General features: G+C 41.5%; 1 protein-coding gene across 1 annotated transcript in view; it reads right to left on the reverse strand.

Annotated features, from left to right (window-relative positions):
• Nucleotides 1–21,126, reverse strand: part of mms22l (MMS22-like, DNA repair protein) — a 114,650-nt gene that overhangs the window by 17,340 nt on the left and 76,184 nt on the right. Inside the window, exons 15-19 of the mRNA XM_078400198.1 lie at nucleotides 18,472–18,622; nucleotides 13,574–13,716; nucleotides 11,909–12,051; nucleotides 9,760–9,919; nucleotides 813–982 (exon numbers count right to left, since the gene is read on the reverse strand). Of these exons, the coding sequence (XP_078256324.1) occupies nucleotides 813–982; nucleotides 9,760–9,919; nucleotides 11,909–12,051; nucleotides 13,574–13,716; nucleotides 18,472–18,622 (767 nt within the window). The remainder of the gene's footprint in view (nucleotides 1–812; nucleotides 983–9,759; nucleotides 9,920–11,908; nucleotides 12,052–13,573; nucleotides 13,717–18,471; nucleotides 18,623–21,126) is intronic.

Genomic DNA, 21,126 nt, shown 5'->3' on the forward strand with positions numbered 1-21,126 from the left:
GTGAAGAGAACCAGAGGAATGTCACTGTATTAGGGCTAAGTGTTGTCACTGTGCATGTGGAAACTACATCATTACCAAGGATTGCCTGCGAACAAGAATTTGGAGTAGGGCAAAGACAGATCCTTGGGATGTATGAACATTAATGGTGGCAGGGAATTAGAAAACAACAACACAGAAAAGAAAAAAAAATCCAATGCCATAGGAAATACGCACAAAGCTTTTACAGAGTCGGGACTGCAATATTCCAAACTATTAGAGCATTGAACTTTTAAAAAACATAAGCAGAATGGAAATCAACCAGCAAAATAACAGCCAAGATGATAAAGGATATGATAAAGGTTGCGAATTTGAGAAGTCTTAGTATAAAGTCAAACTGGATAAAGAAACGGGACGGGACAAAAAACGGAAAGAAGAAAAGATTTTTGTTGTCTTTGTACACGATTGTAGTTTCAGAAAGAGTATTAAATTATTTTACCCAAGATTAGGAAAGAGAAAAAAACAGTTGTCCACAATGTGGTGATGATGACCACTGACGTTCGTAATATCCAACACTAAATACCTGAAGATAATTTCTATCTAAAACTGGATAGATTTACACTATACAATATTTGCAGTAGTATTAACCATCCGAACAGTACATCGTTCATGCAGCCATTCACAGCACAAAAAGACATTCAGAGATCTGAAAAGAAAGCATTAGTTTTCAACAAGCCAACAATATTGAAGAAAGAATAACACTCAAAAAGGCATACATCGATAAAGCCCTCAGGACACCTCGAAGGTAACCATGATGTGACAGTGGCAGTGCTTACCTGCAGATAGAGAGGCAAGTTATCTCGAATGGCAGACAGCATTGCTGGGGGCAATCCTGTGCCCTGCTGAAAGAGGGTATGTGGCAATAACAGGCGATCAATGATGCAAAACAAAAGTTGTTGAGACTTTGAAGTGGCTAGTATTAGGGCCCAGTGCTTGACAATGCAACCTATGAATAAAAATAAAGTGGTACTACATTTGCTTAAGAAACAGTTAATTAATGTCAGGCAATTTTAGTTGTGATGTATATACATTGTTTGAATCAACTTCATTATTAACACTATAATCAGCAACTTAATGGTGTTCTTTTGTTACTTTCATTGGTGATATTTTGAAATGTCATTGGATTTTTTTTTTACACAATACTTAATTTCAGGTTGGTTTTACAGATGACAACAAACTCTGAAATGCTAGGTTTACTCTGACTTTAGTTGTTTAGCATTTACTCCATCATCATGATGTAGTAATGGAAGTAAATCTCACCGAGGGGTTCCAAAGTGATAAATTGTACATTCATCTCCAAGTTAATTAATGGAGGAAGTCAAATTTGTTAAATTTGCATGAACAGAATCAGCGTAGATCCGATAAGAGTGCATTAACTAGTAGTACCTAGACTGTGGAACAGCATCCCTCTCCCCATCAGAACTGCCCCCTCCATCGACTCCTTTAAGTCCAGGCTCAAAACTTATTTCTATTCCCTAGCGTTTGAGGCCCTCTGAGAGGGCGCTGTAAACTGTAAACTGTTTATGTATGTGTTGTTAGGTTTGTGTGCTATTGTATGTTCTTTTTAGTACCTGCACTGATGTACAGCACTTTGGTCAACGTGGGTTGTGTTTAAATGTGCTGTACAAATAAAATTGACTTGACTTGACTAGTATATGCAGTGCAAACACATGTTTGGTCACTTCAGTGCAACATTTTGAAATGCACGAGACTCATGATGATCTTCACCATGGAACAAACTACGGGTTTCTTCAGCCATTGAAGAGGATATGGTTTAGTTAAACAAAGAGTGGATGCACAAGTGGTGATGGTGGTGGGTGGGGTGGGGTTTTGGATGATGTGTGGGCTTGGTGGGTGGGGGAGGAGGGTGGTGTTGCGTAGCATCACAAGAGACCAAAGTGAGGTGGAGAGGAAACCAGAGGTCAGGTAGATGACAGGCAATATTGTTGATAGAGTGGCGGAGATCAAGTGCCATGGCTGGGGTAATGCGGTGGGGTTGGGAGGCAAGTCTAATACAACAGACATCTTCCTAAAAAAGAACTTAACCAAGTCAGATGCCAGAGCTGGATTCTGCAAAGAAAAAAGTACAAAAGACATTTAGAAAAACAAGTAAATGGTAGTCTGTAGTGTTCTGTTGCCGAGGTAGGACTAGGGTTGTGGAGCTCAGTTTGAGAATCTGACATCTGTAAGAAAGTAGCCTTTCCTGAACCGGGTGATGTGGAATTTCAGGTTTCTGTACCTCCTGCCCGTTGGTAGCAGAGAGGAGAGGGCTTGGCACGGTTCTGTTCTGAGATAAATAACAGAGGGGAGGTTGATCCGGGTGCTGAGTTGCAATTAATTGCATATTCCTGTAAGCTTCCCCTGAATCCCCTCCACTTTTCCACCTCTTGCAACAGATGGGTTATCAACACAAGCAATTCAGTTTGAAATATTTCTGAAGAATTAAAATAAAATAATGTTCATACACTGCATCTTTAAGGAGTTGACAATGTACCATTCTTTTATCCAAAAGCAGTAAGGGTATCAGGGGTTAGTTATGGGGAGAAGGCGGGAGAATGGGGTAAAGAGGGAAAGACAGATCAGCCATGATTGAATGGCAGAGGAGGCTTGATGGGCTCAATGGTCTACTCAATTGTTCCTATGCCTTAGGAATCTATCGAAAATCATGTATCTATAAACTATAAATGGCTCGACTGTAATCATCTACCGTCTTTCCGCTGACTGGTTAGCACGCAACAAAAGCTTTTCACTGTACCTCGGTACACGTGTTAATAAACTAAACTCAACCCAGTTCTTCAATCTCTTTCTGAAATCATATTTTTTTACCTCCTGCACAGTCTTACAGAAGACTTTTGGTCCATCTTGGTGAAGAAGGACAAGCTGAAATCATTAAATTAGAAAAGGATAGCTACTAAGTACATCAGAGAAGAAGCTTGGATTAATTCTACTATCACTTATCAACTTTCAAGATCTGCACATCAAAACACCTTCAGTTTATGTCTCGAAGGAAACTACAAGCAAAAATTCCAGTAATTAAGATGACATGATCCCCTTTAAAAGTCAATAATAACCATGTTTAAGTTATGTTTCCTCTCACCAACGGTTTAATCTGGACAGACATCAATCGGTTGTGATCAGGCATTTTTTTGGAACCTAAAAGATCGTTACGTCTAATGAATCTGACGCCCAAAACAGTATCTAAGCATTTCCAGGCAAACTGTCAGTTGTATTGGAAACCACACCATAAAGTCCAGTAGCAAGGGGTGATGGTGTCTCAATTACAGCCTTGTGAGAGCCAAGAACTGCATTATCAGCACATGGTGCCCTGCTAAATTTACATATTAGACTAATACAGTGAGATTTCCATGGAGCTTGGCAGTCGCTTCTGTAGATTGGCAGTGTTATAGAGTCCTGCTGTACTTGCCTGTTGAATCAGTGTGTTGTGGCTGTTTTTAATGTTGATCTGGTTTTGTTAATTACCACTTTTGAATAGATTGATGTGTATTCCTTTACAGTGACTAATTAGATATTTTGGTATGAAAAAGGTTTAATTAGCATGTAATTAAAGAAAGTTTAGCTGCTTTGGTCTTGGTGGTACTTGTCTCTTAGTTATGCATTTATTGTGGTCAGATTCGGTTTGGCCTTCCTCAGTAACATATGCCCAACTAAAACGTGCAATTCAATTTCAATTGAACCTCTAATTGTATGTCAAAGTTCGAAAGGACCAGGAACCGTGAGCATTCACAGTTAAATACTGTAAATGACCCTCTAACATTGAACTATCTTACGCCGTGTCAATTAGTGCAGTTCAAAGATGTTAATTCACGCTTAACAACCAAAATAAAAAATAAAAATCACATTCTGAAATTCAGAAAAACATTCAATTTTCCAATTTGCTTATTTGCGAATAAGAGGGAACAATTAAACGTAAAGCAAATAGATTGGAATAGACAATAGACAATAGACAATAGGTGCAGGAGTAGGCCATTCAGCCCTTCGAGCCAGCACCGCCATTCAATGCGATCATGGCTGATCACTCTCAATCAGTACCCCGTTCCTGCCTTCTCCCCATACCCCCTCACTCCGCTATCCTTAAGAGCTCTATCCAGCTCTCTCTTGAAAGCATCCAACGAACTGGCCTCCACTGCCTTCTGAGGCAGAGAATTCCACACCTTCACCACTCTCTGAATGAAAAAGTTCTTCCTCATCTCCGTTCTAAATGGCCTACCCCATATTCTTAAACTGTGGCCCCTTGTTCTGGACTCCCCCAACATTGGGAACATGTTTCCTGCCTCTAATGTGTCCAATCCCCTAATTATCTTATATGTTTCAATAAGATCCCCCCTCATCCTTCTAAATTCCAGTGTATACAAGCCCAATCGCTCCAGCCTTTCAACATACGACAGTCCCGCCATTCCGGGAATTAACCTAGTGAACCTACGCTGCACGCCCTCCATAGCAAGAATATCCTTCCTCAAATTTGGAGACCAAAACTGCACACAGTACTCCAGGTGCGGTCTCACCAGGGCCCGGTACAACTGTAGAAGGACCTCTTTGCTCCTATACTCAACTCCTCTTGTTATGAAGGCCAACATTCCATTGGCTTTCTTCACTGCCTGCTGTATCTGCATGCTTCCTTTCATTGACTGATGCACTAGGACACCCAGATCTCGTTGAACTCCCCCTCCTCCTAACTTGACACCATTCAGATAATAATCTGCCTTTCTATTCTTACTTCCAAAGTTAATAACCTCACACTTATCTACATTAAACTGCATCTGCCATGTATCCGCCCACTCACACAACCTGTCTAAGTCACCCTGCAGCCTTATTGCATCTTCCTCACAATTCACACTACCCCCCAGCTTAGTATCATCTGCAAATTTGCTAATGGTACTTTTAATCCCTTCGTCTAAGTCATTAATGTATATCGTAAATAGCTGGGGTCCCAGCACCGAACCTTGCGGTACCCCACTGGTCACTGCCTGCCATTCCGAAAGGGACCCATTTATCCCCACTCTTTGCTTTCTGTCTGTCAACCAATGTTCTATCCATGTCAGTACCCTACCCCCAATACCATGTGCCCTAATTTTTCCCACTAATCTCCTATGTGGGACCTTGTCGAAGGCTTTCTGAAAGTCGAGGTACACCACATCCACTGACTCTCCCCTGTCAATTTTCCTAGTTACATCCTCAAAAAATTCCAGTAGATTTGTCAAGCATGATTTCCCCTTCGTAAATCCATGCTGACTCGGAATGATCCTGTTACTGCTATCCAAATGCTCAGCAATTTCGTCTTTTATAATTGACTCCAGCATCTTCCCCACCACTGATGTCAGACTAACTGGTCCATAATTACCCGTTTTCTCTCTCCCTCCTTTCTTAAAAAGTGGGATAACATTTGCTATCCTCCAATCCACAGGAACTGATCCTGAATCTATAGAACATTGAAAAATTATCTCCAATGCTTCCACTATTTCTAGAGCCACCTCCTTAAGTACCCTGGGATGCAGGCCATCAGGCCCTGGGGATTTATCAGCCTTCAGTCCCATCAGTCTACCCAAAACCATTTCCTGCCTAATGTGGATTTCCTTCAGTTCCTCCATCACCCTAGGTTCTCCGGCCCCTAGAACATTTGGGTGATTGTGTGTATCTTCCTCAGTGAAGACAGATCCAAAGTAACGGTTTAACTCGTCTGCCATTTCTTTGTTCCCCATAATAAATTCCCCTGCTTCTGTCTTCAAGGGACCCACATTTGCCTTGACTATTTTTTTCCTCTTCACGTACCTAAAAAAACTTTTGCTATCCTCCTTTATATTATTGGCTAGTTTACCCTCGTACCTCATCTTTTCTCCCCGTATTGCCTTTTTAGTTAACTTTTGTTGCTCTTTAAAAGAGTCCCAATCCTCTGTCTTCCCACTCTTCTTTGCTATGTTATACTTCCTCTCCTTAATTTTTATGCTGTCCCTGACTTCCCTTGTCAGCCACAGGTGTCTCTTACTCCCCTTAGAGTCTTTCCACCTCTTTGGAATAAATTGATCCTGCAACCTCTGCATTATTCCCAGGAATACCTGCCATTGCTGTTCTACCGTCTTCCCTGCTAGGGCCTCCTTCCAGTCAATTTTGGCCAGCTCCTGCCTCATGCCTCTGTAATCCCCTTTGCTGTACTGTAATACTGACACTTCCGATTTTCCCTTCTGCCTTTCCATTTGCAGAGTAAAACTTATCATGTTGTGATCACTGCCTCCTAATGGCTCTTTTACCTCTAGTCCCCTTATCAGATCAGGATCATTACACAACACTAAATCCAGAATTGCCTTCTCCCTGGTAGGCTCCAGTACAAGCTGTTCTAAGAATCCATCTCGAAGGCACTCTACAAACTCTCTTTCCTGGGGTCCATTTCCAACCTGATTTTCCCAGTCTACCTGCATGTTGAAATCTCCCATAACCACCGGTTATGTCCAAGGTAAATTAAGCCATTTTGTTTTCTTTGTACATCGGAAGATCTTCTTTATCTTTGGCAAATATGCTTTTGCTACAGCATTCGGCACTTTAACCTCCTCCAGCTCAGCTGAAATCTGAATGGCAAGCTCCCATTTGAGGTTGAAAGGTCTCAACCCAGAAAAAAAGCAGGTTTAATAAACTAAGATTAAAGTCGAATGCTGTCCAAGAAGACGGTTATTTCATTAGCGTCTTCCACCAGCTCAAATAAAATCATCATTATTGGCTGATATGATCTGTGTACCACAATGCAATGACTCTGCTCAACAACTTACAATACCCTGCAGTGGCAATTTGTAACTGCAGAAGATTGCCTTAGATTAATCTCAACAGTTCCTTCAAAATAATGACTACTTGTTTAGGGCAATAATGGCACTTTCATAATCATTTTAGCCTTTATCACAAAAGTGCTCATTCAGTTCCTTGCTAAACTTACATTCCTGCATTAAAACACTCATCCAATGCAGAGAAATATCATCAAATGCCAATAAATAAATAAATAAATAATAATTTGATGATGAGAACGAATAAGGATTCGCAAACTAGTCGTTCTCATATCAGTTGTTGGTAAATATAGGAATTCATTATAAAAAATGTGGTAATGAGCCACCCGGCAGCCCAAGTAGTTTTGTGAAAGTAATGATATTTGAATAATCCAAGAATGATTTTTGATGTAGCAAGGTAGAAAAAGGTTATCAATGCATACGGCATATCATATTGTCAAAAGATATTTGATAATATACCGCACAAAAGGTTGCTTGAGTGTAACAAACTGAGCCAAATAACAATTGCCTTTGGCCAGCAATTTATAACCGTTGCCCTTGCACATTGGAGGTATTGAGTGTCCTCGAGGCCAGGTGCCAATGCACATGATCTCTCACTTTGTCCCTGGTTCACCATTGAGAAATATCAGGCAAACCCATTCATTTAAACTGGGTCACCAACTTTCATTAAAGAAGTAGGCAAAGGTGAAGCTTTGTGCTTCTTCTTCTTCTTTATTTCACCTTAGATCACATGAGGCAGGGTTAAGGTATCAGTTTGCAGTCGCTCCTCTTGTGTTTGTTACTCTCATCACCCAAAATTATTAGCCTGACTGGTGACTGCCACTTTGATCTGCCTCATGTTTTCATTCTGCTAGTTCAATTCCTTTTTTAGTTTAGATGGGACACAAAAAGCTGGAGTAACTCAGCAGGATAGACAGCATCTCTGGAGAGGCCCTTCGGCCCGAGTCTGCACCGACCAGTGATCCCCGCACACTAACACCATCCTACACTCAAATGGGATAATTACACATACCACTAGCCAATTAACCGATATACCTGTACGTCTTTGGAGTGTGGGAGGAAACCGAAGATCTCGGAGAAAACCCTTGAACAGAGATTAAGTGGAAAGATTATTCACTGGAGTTTAGGTCAAAAGTATGTGATCTAATTGAAACACATGCAATTCTCCAATGGATAAGACATGGTAGGTGACACTATGCTCTTTCCTTTCGAAGGGGAGCCTTCTCTTATATTAGAATCAGGCTTTCAGAATTGAGACGAGACACTACTTTTTATTATTCAGAGGACTGTGCATCTTTAGAAGTCTCCACATCAGAGGGCTATGATTGATCAGTTCCTGAGCACGTCCAAGGCTGCATTTGATAGATTTTGGGACACCAAAAGGTATTAATGGATAACAGGATTATGGAAAAACCGTGGAGTTGAGATAGAAGATCAGCGATTATCTGACTGAATGCAAGAGAAGTTGAGAGCAACCCAAAGCCACCTCCTGCTATCTCCTTTGTTCCTCTATTATCATTGTCACACTGTGGAACAGTGGGACACCAATGCTTTTTTCTACAACGACAAAAATTGATGAAGCCTTTTAAGTGACAGATTTTTTTTAAAAATCGATGAAGGACAATTGAATTTCGCCATTGGATGATTAGAGTTCCAAATCACAGGAATGGTTGAAGATGGATCCTTTAAGATGGCAATGGCGGTGGACTGAGGGGAGGAACCCTGCCTGTGAGCGGGTGGAGGCTCACCTTCCGCATCATCGGAAGCGCCCTGGGTACTCCGAGGTTGCCAGTGGGACTGCGGGAGGCGTCCTGGAGCATAGAGTCGGAGTCAGAGTGGTGGGCTGTGGGAGGCCAGGGATGGTGCATTCGGAATTTGACGTGTTTGGGTCTATGAGCTCGTGGATTGGGCCACTGGAGGCCCTGCAGCGGCTGGGGGATCGCGTGGATCAGGCGCCGCTGGAATGAAAAACCTTTTCATTGTACCTTAGTACGCATGACAATAAATGAAACTAACGTAAATTCTGCACAGAGATCAGGCAAGCACTTGTGTCCAACGCAGCCTGCAGCATCTTGGAGGATACCGACAACATCGCCAGGCCATGCCAACATGCATTTCCGACTTAACACTGCTGCCAGGACAATGGGCATTTAAGGCAAAGATAAGACTCTACATCTTTAAGAAATTTGAACTTGAAGGATACAAGATGATGCCGAGAACTATTCTTACACTCTTGTAACTTAGGTATGATTACGATTACATATAGCAAAAATTTATTGAATTATATGCAAAATGGAAATTTCACTATACCTAGACACATGTGACAATATTGAACCATTGATACTTGAGTGGAGTTTAATTTATTGTCACATGTATCGAGGTATAGTGAAAAACTTTTGTTGTGTGCGAACCAGTCAGAGGAAAGACAAGACATGATTACCATCAAGCCATCCACAGTGTACAGATAGATACACGATGAAGGGAATAAATTACATGCAAGCATCGCAAATTAATTGACAGTGTAAAAATAGAAGAATGACCCCTTTCATTTGCTGCAGTTCCCAATTTATTTAGGTGTCACAACAGGTTGGCATCCTAAACTTTACACGACATTATGCAAGGCAACACAAGTGCATGTCCTTGTTTTAGCATGCTGTGGATTAATGGAATTATTTGACAAATCATTGCAAAAGATTTCAGACAGTGAAGTAAGGTTGTGAAATGCATTTTAGAGTTCACAAGTGAACCAATGGCATTGCCAAGTTAGTTAAGAAACAAAAGGGGAAATAATCTATGGAGGGGAGGGAGAGCACAATTTTACAATAACATGACTATCGCATGTAGTAAGACACACTGAAAGGTAAAATGAATTTGTTATGCAATGACATTTTTGTACAATCCTACATTATGTACATACTCCGAAGGACAAGAAACTTACCAACAGCCCAGTACAATAACTGCAGACCTTCATTTGGCCCCTTGGTAGCTAAATATGGCTTAGTGTACTTCAGGATATCACCAGCATACACCAGGGCTTTTGAGGCCAAAGAAGATTTGTCTCCGAGAGTTTGTAGTTGGGTGTATGTTTTCCCAACAGCCTGCAGGAGAACAATGAAAAGATACATCTTACATCAGATCCAACTGTACACCTGGCACATCAGGGGTACATTTTCACAATTTTCTTTTGCAGATTGTCGCTTTCTTTAAAGAAGAATTAAGCTTGATATCATAATTCAAATTCGACTACAGTAAGAAAAATTATAGAATGTATTAAAAAAGTAATTGAATAAGAGTTGCAAGATAATGTGGCAGATCCATCAAAATGAGAAATAACAGCAGAAACAACATTGAAGAGTATGTTCCACTAGTAGGAGAGTCGAGGACCAGAGGCTATAGCTTCAGAATAAAAGGACGTACCTTAGATCTCTATCTAACTCTCTTTTAAATTCATCCAGTGAATTGGCCTCCACTGCCTTCTGTGGCAGAGAATTCCACAAATTCACAACTCTCTGGGTGAAAAAGTTTCTTCTCACCTCAGTTTTAAATGGCCTCACCTTTATTCTTAGACTGTGGCCCCTGGTTCTGGACTCCCCCAACATTGGGAACATTTTTCCTGCATCCAGCTTGTGCAGTCCTTTTATAATTTTATACGTCTCTATAAGATCCCCTCTCATCCTTCTAAACTCCAGTGAATACAAGCCCAGTCTTTCCAATCTTTCCTCCTATGACAGTCCCGCCATCCCGGGGAAAGCTTTTGTTTCCACAGCCAACCACGAGTAGAGATGACAACCTACTATTGCTTTTCCAAGCCCACCCCCCCCAGAGCTCTTCGAGATCTGAAAGTGGAGGTGCAGATTTTACATCCACTGCTGATTTTTTTTTAAATATGAAAAGTAAAAATACGGTCATAACTCAAGTGGTTCAGAGTGTGAGTGAACTATCTGCTCCCAGGAACCAAATTGATCAATCTCGTTAGGAAGTATAAGACAGTAACTGCAGATGCTGGTACAAATCGAAGGTATTTATTCACAAAATGCTGGGTGACGTTTCGGGTCGAGACCCTTCTTCAGACTTCCTTTGTCCCGCCCCCCTGACATCAGACTGAAGAAGGGTCTCGACCCGAAACGTCACCCATTCCTTCTCTCCTGAGATGCTGCCTGACCTGCTGAGTTACTCCAGCATTTTGTGAACAAATCTCATTAAGAAGGTGCCTCCATTTTAACAGCGTTTTATTTTTTTTAAATCACGGAGGTTGAAATTTCTGACGGTCACGAACACTGGCATAATATGTCAGGAAGACCCGGAGTGCCTGGTGGAGGCACCTATGTTGCACTTGTTGTCGGCTGGAGGAACAGAAGAGGTTACTTAAAACCCAACAGACAACTGTACTCACTCCAGACTTCACTCCGGTCCCACGATCAGCAGGCCACCGCACTAACAACCCTGTCTCCACCTGCTTGCACTCTGCGCAGTGACCAATTCTCCACCCCTCACCACCACTGACTGATTTCCCCCATTGAGTCCTTGCCCCTCAATCTCCCACTGTGCCCTATTTACCTGACTTGTGGGAACGATATTGAAAAAGCACAGGAGATAATTAAGGTCTATAAATGAAACTTATAGTACTTTCAGCGTTTCCATCCGACGATTCTCTCTTCTCGCCAGCTGCCACTGCCCCTCTCCCCAACCCCGACTACCTTCCCCTTGGAGAAGGGAATTACTTTCACTGAGATCATACATGACGCCACCGCCACAAGATTTATTTTTACATAATATAGCTGTTAGACAATAGACAATAGGTGCCGGAGGAGGCCATTCAGCCCTTCGAGCCAGCACCACCATTCAATGTGATCATGGTTGATCATTCTCAATCAGTACCCCGTCCCTGCCTTCTCCCCATACCCCCTGACTCCGCTATCCTTAAGAGCTCTATCTAGCTCTCTCTTGAATGCAGATGACACTCTTCACTACCGCCCCAAACTTCAACAAGAATAATTTGTACAAACCATACTTAAAACAGCATGAACCCAAGTGTACAGGGTATTTTGTTGCATATACGGGTGACGCTATTTCAGAATGGACTTTACCTTAATGAATAAGAGTAGAGCAGCTTTAGGCTCCAAATTGGCCGTTGACTGATCAAGGTGAGACTGGCTGAGTAGGTTTTCCATCTCTGGCAGCTTGTACACTATCCTGGTTAATCCTGTCAACTGTTCCAAGGTTACCCTTCCTTTTGAAACAAAAAATAAACAGATTATCTCTGAGGCCATGTTTCAGAATGGATTAGATTGGCGATAAATTTAGTTAATAATTTCATCACTAGCATAACGTTATATTTTAAGAAACATTGTCTAACTTGTTGTACATAATCATCAACTGCCATGGGCATTTGCAATGGAGATGGTAACTCCATTAATATCCAAGATATTAATAGGTAATATCCGAGATAAGGTAATATAGAAAGGAACTAATTGTCATAATAAATTCACTTCAGTGATTTTAGAGTTACAGGGTCATACAGCACGGAAATAGGCCTCTCAGTCCAACTCGTCCATGCTGCCCAAGATGCTCATCTAAGCAAGTCCCATTTGCATACGTTTGGCCTATAGCCCTTTAATCCTTTTCTATCCGTGTCTTTTAAATGCTGTTTATAGTACCTGCCTCAACTACCTCTTCTGGCAGATTCATCCATGTGCCACATCCCTCTGAATGTCCTGGTTTATATTAAATCTCTCACCTCTAAAGTCCTAGCCTGTTTAACCTCTCCATATAGCTCAGCATCTCAAGTCCCGGCAACATCCTCGTAAATCTCTGCTCTCTTTCCCTCTTAAAGACATTGTCCTATCGCAGGTTGCCCAAAACTGAACACAGTACACAAATTCGGCCTCACAAACGTCTTGTGCAACTGTAACTTAACATCCAAATTTCTATACTCAGTATCCTGCTTGAGGAACGCCAATGTACCAAAAGCTTTCTTTATCATCTTATCTACCCGTGATGTATTTTCCAGGAACTATGCACCTGTACTCCTCGATCCTTCTATTCCAACAACACTCTCTAGGACCCTACCATTCACTGTGACGGTCCTGCCCTGCTTTGGCTTCCGAAGACCTCGCGCTAATCTGCATTAAACTCCATTAGCTGTGGAGTTCTCCACCAACGCCGAAATCAGGATCGAACCCGGGTCTCTGGTGTTGTGAGGCAGCAGCTCTAGTGGAGCTGGTTCAGTGAGAGATAACTCTAAGAGATAATGCCGCCAGATGGAATTTTCACCGCCAGATGGAAAACTGACTACGGCAAATTATCCAGCATTAATTTCAATTGAGCTTGGTGAATAACGGGTAGCTAATCTGCTTACAATGGAATTCAGTTCCATGGTAAAAATTAAAATCTATCTTTAGGGCCACAGTCCATCAAATTAATGAAACTGTGTAGCATATCAATGGAGAAAATTGCATTCTAGGTTGTCAGCAAGTGGGCCCACAGGATAAATTGGATGTAGCTGCTGAGACTGTACCCTGCTGTACTTGTGCACATGACAATAATATCGGCAAAGAGTTGACAAATTGGCTAATCTTCCCCCTCCCATGCATCATCAGTACAGTAAGTCTACTTTATTTTGGTGCTTCAGTCATCAGTGACAATAAAATGAAACATGTTTTACAGTTAAGAACTCTGTGAATCTATGCCTCAGTTAACGGAGCATTTTTCCAGTTAATGTTCTCATGCATTAACTCAAATTATTCACTTACCACTAAACGTGTTAGTGTGTGTTCTGTCTGTTATGCCAGCAGGCTGATTCAAATGCTGCTGCAAAATGCATCGAAACCAAGAATGGATCGTAAATGTTTGGTACGAACTGCATCCTAAGCTTTTGAGAGCATCCACTAAGGTGCTGAGGAGGAAGAAAATCAAAAGAATAATTAGGCATTTGCAATTTATTTCTTCTTTCATGATATTCAGGAATTACTTTGGATGGGATTGCAGCACAGTTATATCTAAATACCGTGGTGTGTATATCCACATTCCAGGAGAACATGCATCCTACTCCACTAGGAAGTGTAATTTAACGTGCTTTTTAAACTATCACTTTATGCTTTATCTGTCTCAGTAAGTTGCAATCAAATCAATTTTAAAGCCTGAAATGGCATTTCAGCACCTACTACTTCTGCAAAAAGATGTGTATATTTCAAGAGACCTTGTTGGAAAGAATTTTGTTTGGGGTGCTAATTTTGCAATCTTAAAAGGTGTAAAAGATTATATAATCTGGAGAACAATGAAGTGCATGATAACTATTGGGATTGAATGTGCTTCAGGAACAACAATACTTAAATCTGCAATCATGAACCACAAACATGAAAGTAAAATCATCAAGGCTGCAAGATTGAAAGATCATGTTCCAAGCATGAACTGGTTCAGAATAAGGTGACATGATGTTTTCAGTTGATTCGACCGATTGGAATATTGTAATCACCACAGAGAATTCCTATATTTGCTGCCCTTTGAAGAAATTTATTTTCTGTTCTGCCGTAAATCGCTATCTCCACATTTTGAGATGGCATTCACGAGCTCTAGGTATCCCAATCTGGAGAAAATATTTTCTCACGATCTTCTCACTATCTATCCTGTCAAGTTTCAATGAACTAACCTCTCATTCCCATACACTTCAGAGAATAGATGTTTAATCTCTTTAACCTCTCAAAGGACTACTCTTTCCATCTATTGTCACATGTACCGATGTGCTTAGGTGCAGTAAAATCCCTTGTATTGCATACAATCCATTAAAATCATACAATAGATAAGTACAATCATAGATAAGTACAAAATTGCAATGATTGTATTGTAATAGTCAACTTCACAGAGACAGTATACAAAGAGTCGCTGTTTCTGGCGCACACAAAGTTTCAAAGTCCTTACATGGTGGCGGATCAGGTATCTCTCAACAATATTAATTATTTAGCTGAGAGCTAGAACTGCCATGGCTAAAGGCAACATGCTGGGAAATGGGTTTTCTGTTGATAGGCAATTCATAAGGGGGCTAAAGTGCCAGATTCCACGCTGTGTGGCTTTATGATAATATAATTTCCTTCCAAAATCCTAGTTTCCTCCTCTGTGCAATATAATCCTAAATAAATATAAAGCCTGTCAAATATGATTTCCCTTCCAAGCTGGCTCCATACTATCCATTTTTAAAGTGCCTTATTATCAATAAAAGATTCTAGCATTTTTTCCCACTAGTGGTGTTAAGCAAACTCTTTCTACCATCATTTGCTGTCTCTCTCACTCTTAAATAGTTCTAAAATAATTAATTTACAAGCTTCCAATCTGTGGCAACTACTCTGGAATCAACATAATCTTGAAAAAAATGACAGCCAGTGCAATCCACCCTGTCTCTACCCGAGCTGCAATCTGAGCCCACCCTCCTCCACCCCACCAGTGCAACCCATCCACCACCCACCCCTGCCCAGAGCAATCTAGAGATGCAATGCTGAGGCTCCATAAGGTGCTAGTCAGGCTGCATTTGGAGTACTGTAAACAAATTTGGGCCCCATATCTGAGAAAGGATGTGCTGGCTCTGGAGAGGGCCCAGAGGAAGTTAACAAGAATGATCCCAGGAATAAGTGGGTTAGCACATGATGAGTGTCTGACAGCATGGGCCTCTACTCGCTGGAGTTTAGAAGGGTGAAAGGGGAACTTACCGAATAGTGAAAGGCATAGAGGAACTTCTTTAGTCAGAGGCTAGACAAACTGTGGAACTCATTGCCACAAAGGCCAAGTCAGCAGATATTTTTAAGGCAGAGATAGACAAATTCTTGATTAGAACGGGTGTCCAGGGTTATGGGGAGAAGGCAGGAGAATGGGATTAGGAGGGAGAGATCAGCCATGATTGAATGGCGGAGTAGACGCGATGGGCCAAATGGCCTAATTCTACTCCTTGAATTTGTGAATCTGCCCACAGCTGGTGTAATCCGGTCTCTTCCCCTTGCCCTTCTCCCCTCCCAGTTTAATCCACCCTCCCCCCACCTGTGTAACTTTGCCTTATTTGTACCCCATCAACCTCAGTGCAAATCAATTCCCTCCCCCCAAACCCAGTGCAATTCACCCTCTTTCCCCTCCAGTGCATTTACTCACTGCATAACTACCTTTTGCAAAATCTTGAGTCCTGAGGTTCTTGGGGATTTATGAGCTCTCAGTCCTATTAAGTTATCGACTCCTGTTTTGTTTTGCTGCTGCTAATTTATTTCAACTTCTTATCCTCCCTGGGCCAGTTGTCCTTCGCTATTTTTTTCTTTATCAGCAAAAGAATATAGAGAAACTGAATGTTCCCAAATCTTGAACACAATGCTCTTTGCAACCTGAAGTGTTTTCAATTAATTAGATTTTCTCTTGTTATCATGGTCTTCTTCTTCTTTCTTGTCCTTCATCCATGTTCCAAATGTTACATCACTGTCATTGTCCGTCCTGAAAAGGACGCAAGCTTCCGGCGACAATCAGTGGGAATCATCACTTGTACAATAGATGATGGTGGTAGCAGAATTAGCTCAGGACACTTCCAGTTTCCAGCCACGCGACATGGACCCTTCTGCTATGTGGTATCATGGTGAGACCACTATTCCGGTTGTATTTCTGTGCCTCAACGGGATATATATTTGTTGCAAGATGAGTATTAACTTTTAAAATTACAGTCAAATGCTTGTCTACTAATAATCCTCTTTAGAAATTTCCTTTTTCACCGTAACCAACTCATAGCTCATGACGAAGAGAGGGTCTCGACCCAAAATGTCACCCATTCCTTCTCTCCAGAGATGCTGCCTGTCCTGCTGAGTTATTCCAGCATTTTGTGTCTATCATAGCTCATGACTGTAAGTTAATAAATAACTCTTGGAAGAGTCAGGGAATATGAAATCCAATGCAGACGAAACGGGCATTTTTTGAGAAATGCATGCCTGACAGGACATTTATATCTACAGAGGAGAAGACCTCCTCCAGGTTTTAAAGCTTCCAAAGATCATCTGATGTGACTTTTGGGAGGCAATGCCGCCAGTTAAACCTGTTCTAGTGTCCGGCTGCGGAAATCACAGAGCCCTGCGGGGTTTTGCAAAGACCTAATTTGCTTGTCATTTGGCACTCAAGTAGGAACGCTGAGATGACTGCAGGCTATTTTTCCAGACAGGTTTATCAACCACTTCTGCCCTGTGGTTGAAAAGCCCATGGTCCTTGACAACTGATTTCTCACCTTCACCATCCAGGTTCCTCTCTCGTCTCAAATGTATCTTTAATCCTGGCATCAGTCATCCAAGACAATCTCCATTTGCAATCCCGTCGACTGTGGTATCTTCACCATGACCATGTTCCTTTCCACCCGCCCCATTTAATGATCTCAGCACCTTAGTGTCCTGGTCAGGTTTTGTAATGATTCTGCACCCTTTTCCTTTATCAACATAGGCAGAAGAACCTCATTGCTGTTGACTATGGTCAAGGACAAAAGTACCAGCAACAGGTGTAACTGAACTGCCATCACACTTTCCTGCACCGGAACACTAACCAGACCTGTATCACCACTTTGAATTGACTGATTGATTGAATGAATGTCACAGCATGGACAGAGACTCTTCAGCCCAGAGTCAATGCCGACCAACAATCATTCATTCTAGTTCTTGATTGTAGACCAACATGCTAGTTCTATGTAATCTCACTTATGCATCTGCTCCCTGCACACGTGGGGCAATTTACAACGGTCAATTAACCTACAAATCGCACATCTTTGGGATGTGGGAGGAAATCGAAGCCACCCGAGGAAACCCAGGCGGTCACAGAGAGAACATGCAAACTCCGTACAGACAGCACCCGTGGTCAGGATCGCACCCGAGACAGGATCGAACCCGGGTTTCTGTCGCTGTGAGGTAGCTGCTCTATTAGTTGCGCCACCGTGCCACCCAAAGGGACCATCTTATGGATCAAAGCAGAGTGACTATCTTCTGGATAGTGGAAGTGTCTAGAAATTCTGGAAGTGTCTAAAAACCTCTCTCCTTCCCTGATGCCTCTCAATATTAAATACTGAAACAGTGGTATGTTCTCTTTGTCCAAAGCCTCTGGATAATAAAACAATTATAACTGGAGACATATTAAATGAGCGCTGTTGTTCATCAAATGCTGGTGTAACTCAGCGGGACAGGCAGCATCTCTGGAGATAAGGAATGGGTGACATTTCGGGTCGAGACCCTTTTCTCCTCCTCGCTTCATCATGAGCTATGAATTGGTTACGGTGAAAAAGGAAATATATATCCCGTTGAGGCACAGAATAGTGGTCTCACCGTGATACCACATAGCAGAAGCGTTCATGTCGCGGGGCGAGAAATTATCTTTTCATGTTCATTGGGAGAATAAATTCAGCAATATTCTTGAAATTTGCACAAGAAAATTATTTTGGTGAAAGATTTCAGAATCTCATCCAGAAAGTTGTTAGTTACTTAATATAAATTGTGCCCTTTTAAATTCAAAGTTCTGGATTGTACCTGCGAAAAATGTGCATTGCGAAGTAAATGGAACTTAGTGCTGACAGAAATAGGACCATTCCCAGGGGTTGAAGCTTCAACAGAAATAAAATGACAGATCAGAGAGAAAAAAAACCAAGAAAGCAATTTTTTACCTGGTTTGAATTAGGTGACTGAGATATCGTGAAACCAACTGAGGGTGGACCATGTCATCCCAGCCAAACAGTTGCATCATGTGTACGAGAGGCTGCGGCTGTTGGTCTGAAGGTGCAGAGCTCGGCATATCCATTGCCAAGAGAGTGAAACCTGAATTATGCATTATTTCCAGCTTTATTAAAAATTGCATGAACAATATCCACTGCATACAGAAACCCGCATGTTGCGCATTGATTAAAGCTCTAGCGTCACAATTATTATTTTTTTGCACCTGTGTTCCTGTTCATTGGGTCAAATGATTTTAATAGAACAGAAGGAAATCATCAGTTATCAAATGAGCACATTGCAAAGAAGAGTGAGAAGCAATAATTGTGAAGTTACAGTATAATCTAAATGCAGCTACCCAGCATTAAAAAAGGTAAACACATAAAGAGACCCCAAAAAATCTAATAGCTTTCAGTCCCTTCTTTGTTTTGACTCTGATCAGAGTATTGCCACAGATTATGGCTATTACCATTGTAAAGCATATAACGTCCAAGATAATTGTGTGGAAATAATGAAATTCAGTAATACAACAGAACCTTCTGATCTGGAAATGCCCCTTGCAATATTTTAAACCAGAATCCTGTGTTATGAGAGGCGTTTGTTTTCATAAAGACAGGAAATCATTTTCAAGAACATTTTTGTTTCTTGATAGTAAATTCTGATTTTTAAAAACTTTATACGACCAGCTCATTGGGATCCAATCAAAATTAATATACACGATGTAAATGCCTGAACAGGAAACTCAGCAAGGAATGAATAGCAAATCATTTTTTAAATATTGATAGAATGATTAAAAACTCAAGCAATCCTTAACACATACAAAGGAGAACTGGATACGACGGGCTGCGTCAGGAATGGCAAACTGAGATTAGAAGGAGCAATTTTCATGTGCCTAAAGCCCTGTTAACACAGGGAATCATTTTTTTAAGAGATTAATTGTTGTTCAGTGGCTACTCAATGTTTGGCAACTAATGTTTGAGTGGACTTTAAAAAGTGCTTTCATTGATTCAAAGTCAAGATCCTCTCTATGTTATAGGCACTCTTAAGATTTTCAAGACCAAAGGGAAATGTCTGTGTTTGAACTTTAGATTCCTGACGAGGATTGTGGTGAAATACGTCACAAAATTCATTGGTGGTGGAGGCAGTTCTGATAGTGGCGTTTAAGAGGCTTTTGGATAGGCACATGGAAGAGCAGTGAATAAGGATATGGATCATGTACAGGAAGATGAGATCAGTTTGACGGCATCATGTTCGGCACAGACATTGTGGGTCAAAGGGCCCGTTCCTATGCTGTACTTTCTGTTTTATGGAATAGGCCCTTAAGTCCACCAAGTCTGCAATGACCATCAAACATCAAATTTTAAAAAAACGAATCCTACCTAATCCATTTTATTTTCTTCACATTGCCATTTGTCAGAGGTTATGGGGAAAAAGGCAGGAGAATGGGGTTAGGAGGGAGAGATAGATCAGCCATCATTGAATGGCAGAGTAGACTTGATGGGCCGAATGGCCTAATTCTGCTCCAATCACTAATGATCTTATGATCAAATACTTATCAATTATAGACTAGCGATAATTTACTGAGGCCAAATAACCTACCAACCCATACATATTTGAGATGTAGAAGGAAACTGGAGCACCCATGAAAACTCACCAGTTACAGGGAGAACATGCAAACTCCACAAAGATAGCCACGGAGGTCAGGATTGCTGAAGCTGTGAAACAGCAGTTCCTATGATGCAATGTCTTTAGATTTCAGAGATACAGCATGGAAACAGGCCGTTCGGCCCACTAAATCTGCACCGACCAGTGATCACCCCGTGCACTAACACTATCCTACACACTAGGGACAAAAGCCAATTAACCTACAAACTTGCACGTCTTTGGAGTGTGGGAGGAAACCGGAGCACCCGAGCAACACCCACACAATCACAGGGAGAACGTACAAACTCTGTATGGACAGCCCCCCTAGTCAGGATCAAACCCAGGTCTCTGGTGCTGTAAGGCAGCAACGCTACCGCTGTGCCACCGTGCCGCCCGAAAGGGAAAATCCAAAAAGGAACGATATAAATGACCCTTCAGATGACTTGTACATTGATTGACAATTATCTGAGCACAACTGTATGGAGTTTGTACGTTCTCCCTGTGACCTGCGTGGGTTTTCTCCGAGATCTTTGGTTTCCTCCCACACTCCAAAGATGTACAGGTATGTAGGTTAATTGACTGGGTAAAATGTAAAAAAATTGTCCCTAGTGTGTGTAGGATAGTGTTAATGTGCGGGGATCGCTGGGCGGCGCGGACTTGGTGGGCCAAAGGGGCCTGTTTCCGCGCTGTATCTCTAAATCTAAAAAATCTAAATCTAAACTGTACAGTACTGTGATCTCTCTCTGATATTAATACAATATATTATTTTCACAACAAACTACTTGATCTTTGTGCAAAGGTTTTAATGAAACTTTGCAGAAACTCACAAGTATTTGTGGTCACATCAACTCCAATGAGCTTCAGGCTTGAGGCACTTACAGCAATGGGTTCACAACTTTAATGAGAGTAATTCAATCTAAGCAGTTATTTTACAGTGGCCTCAAACTTTCCCTTTCCTACATTGC

Source organism: Rhinoraja longicauda, chromosome 5 (assembly GCF_053455715.1).
Source record: "Rhinoraja longicauda isolate Sanriku21f chromosome 5, sRhiLon1.1, whole genome shotgun sequence".
Taxonomy (NCBI): Eukaryota; Metazoa; Chordata; class Chondrichthyes; order Rajiformes; family Arhynchobatidae; genus Rhinoraja; species Rhinoraja longicauda.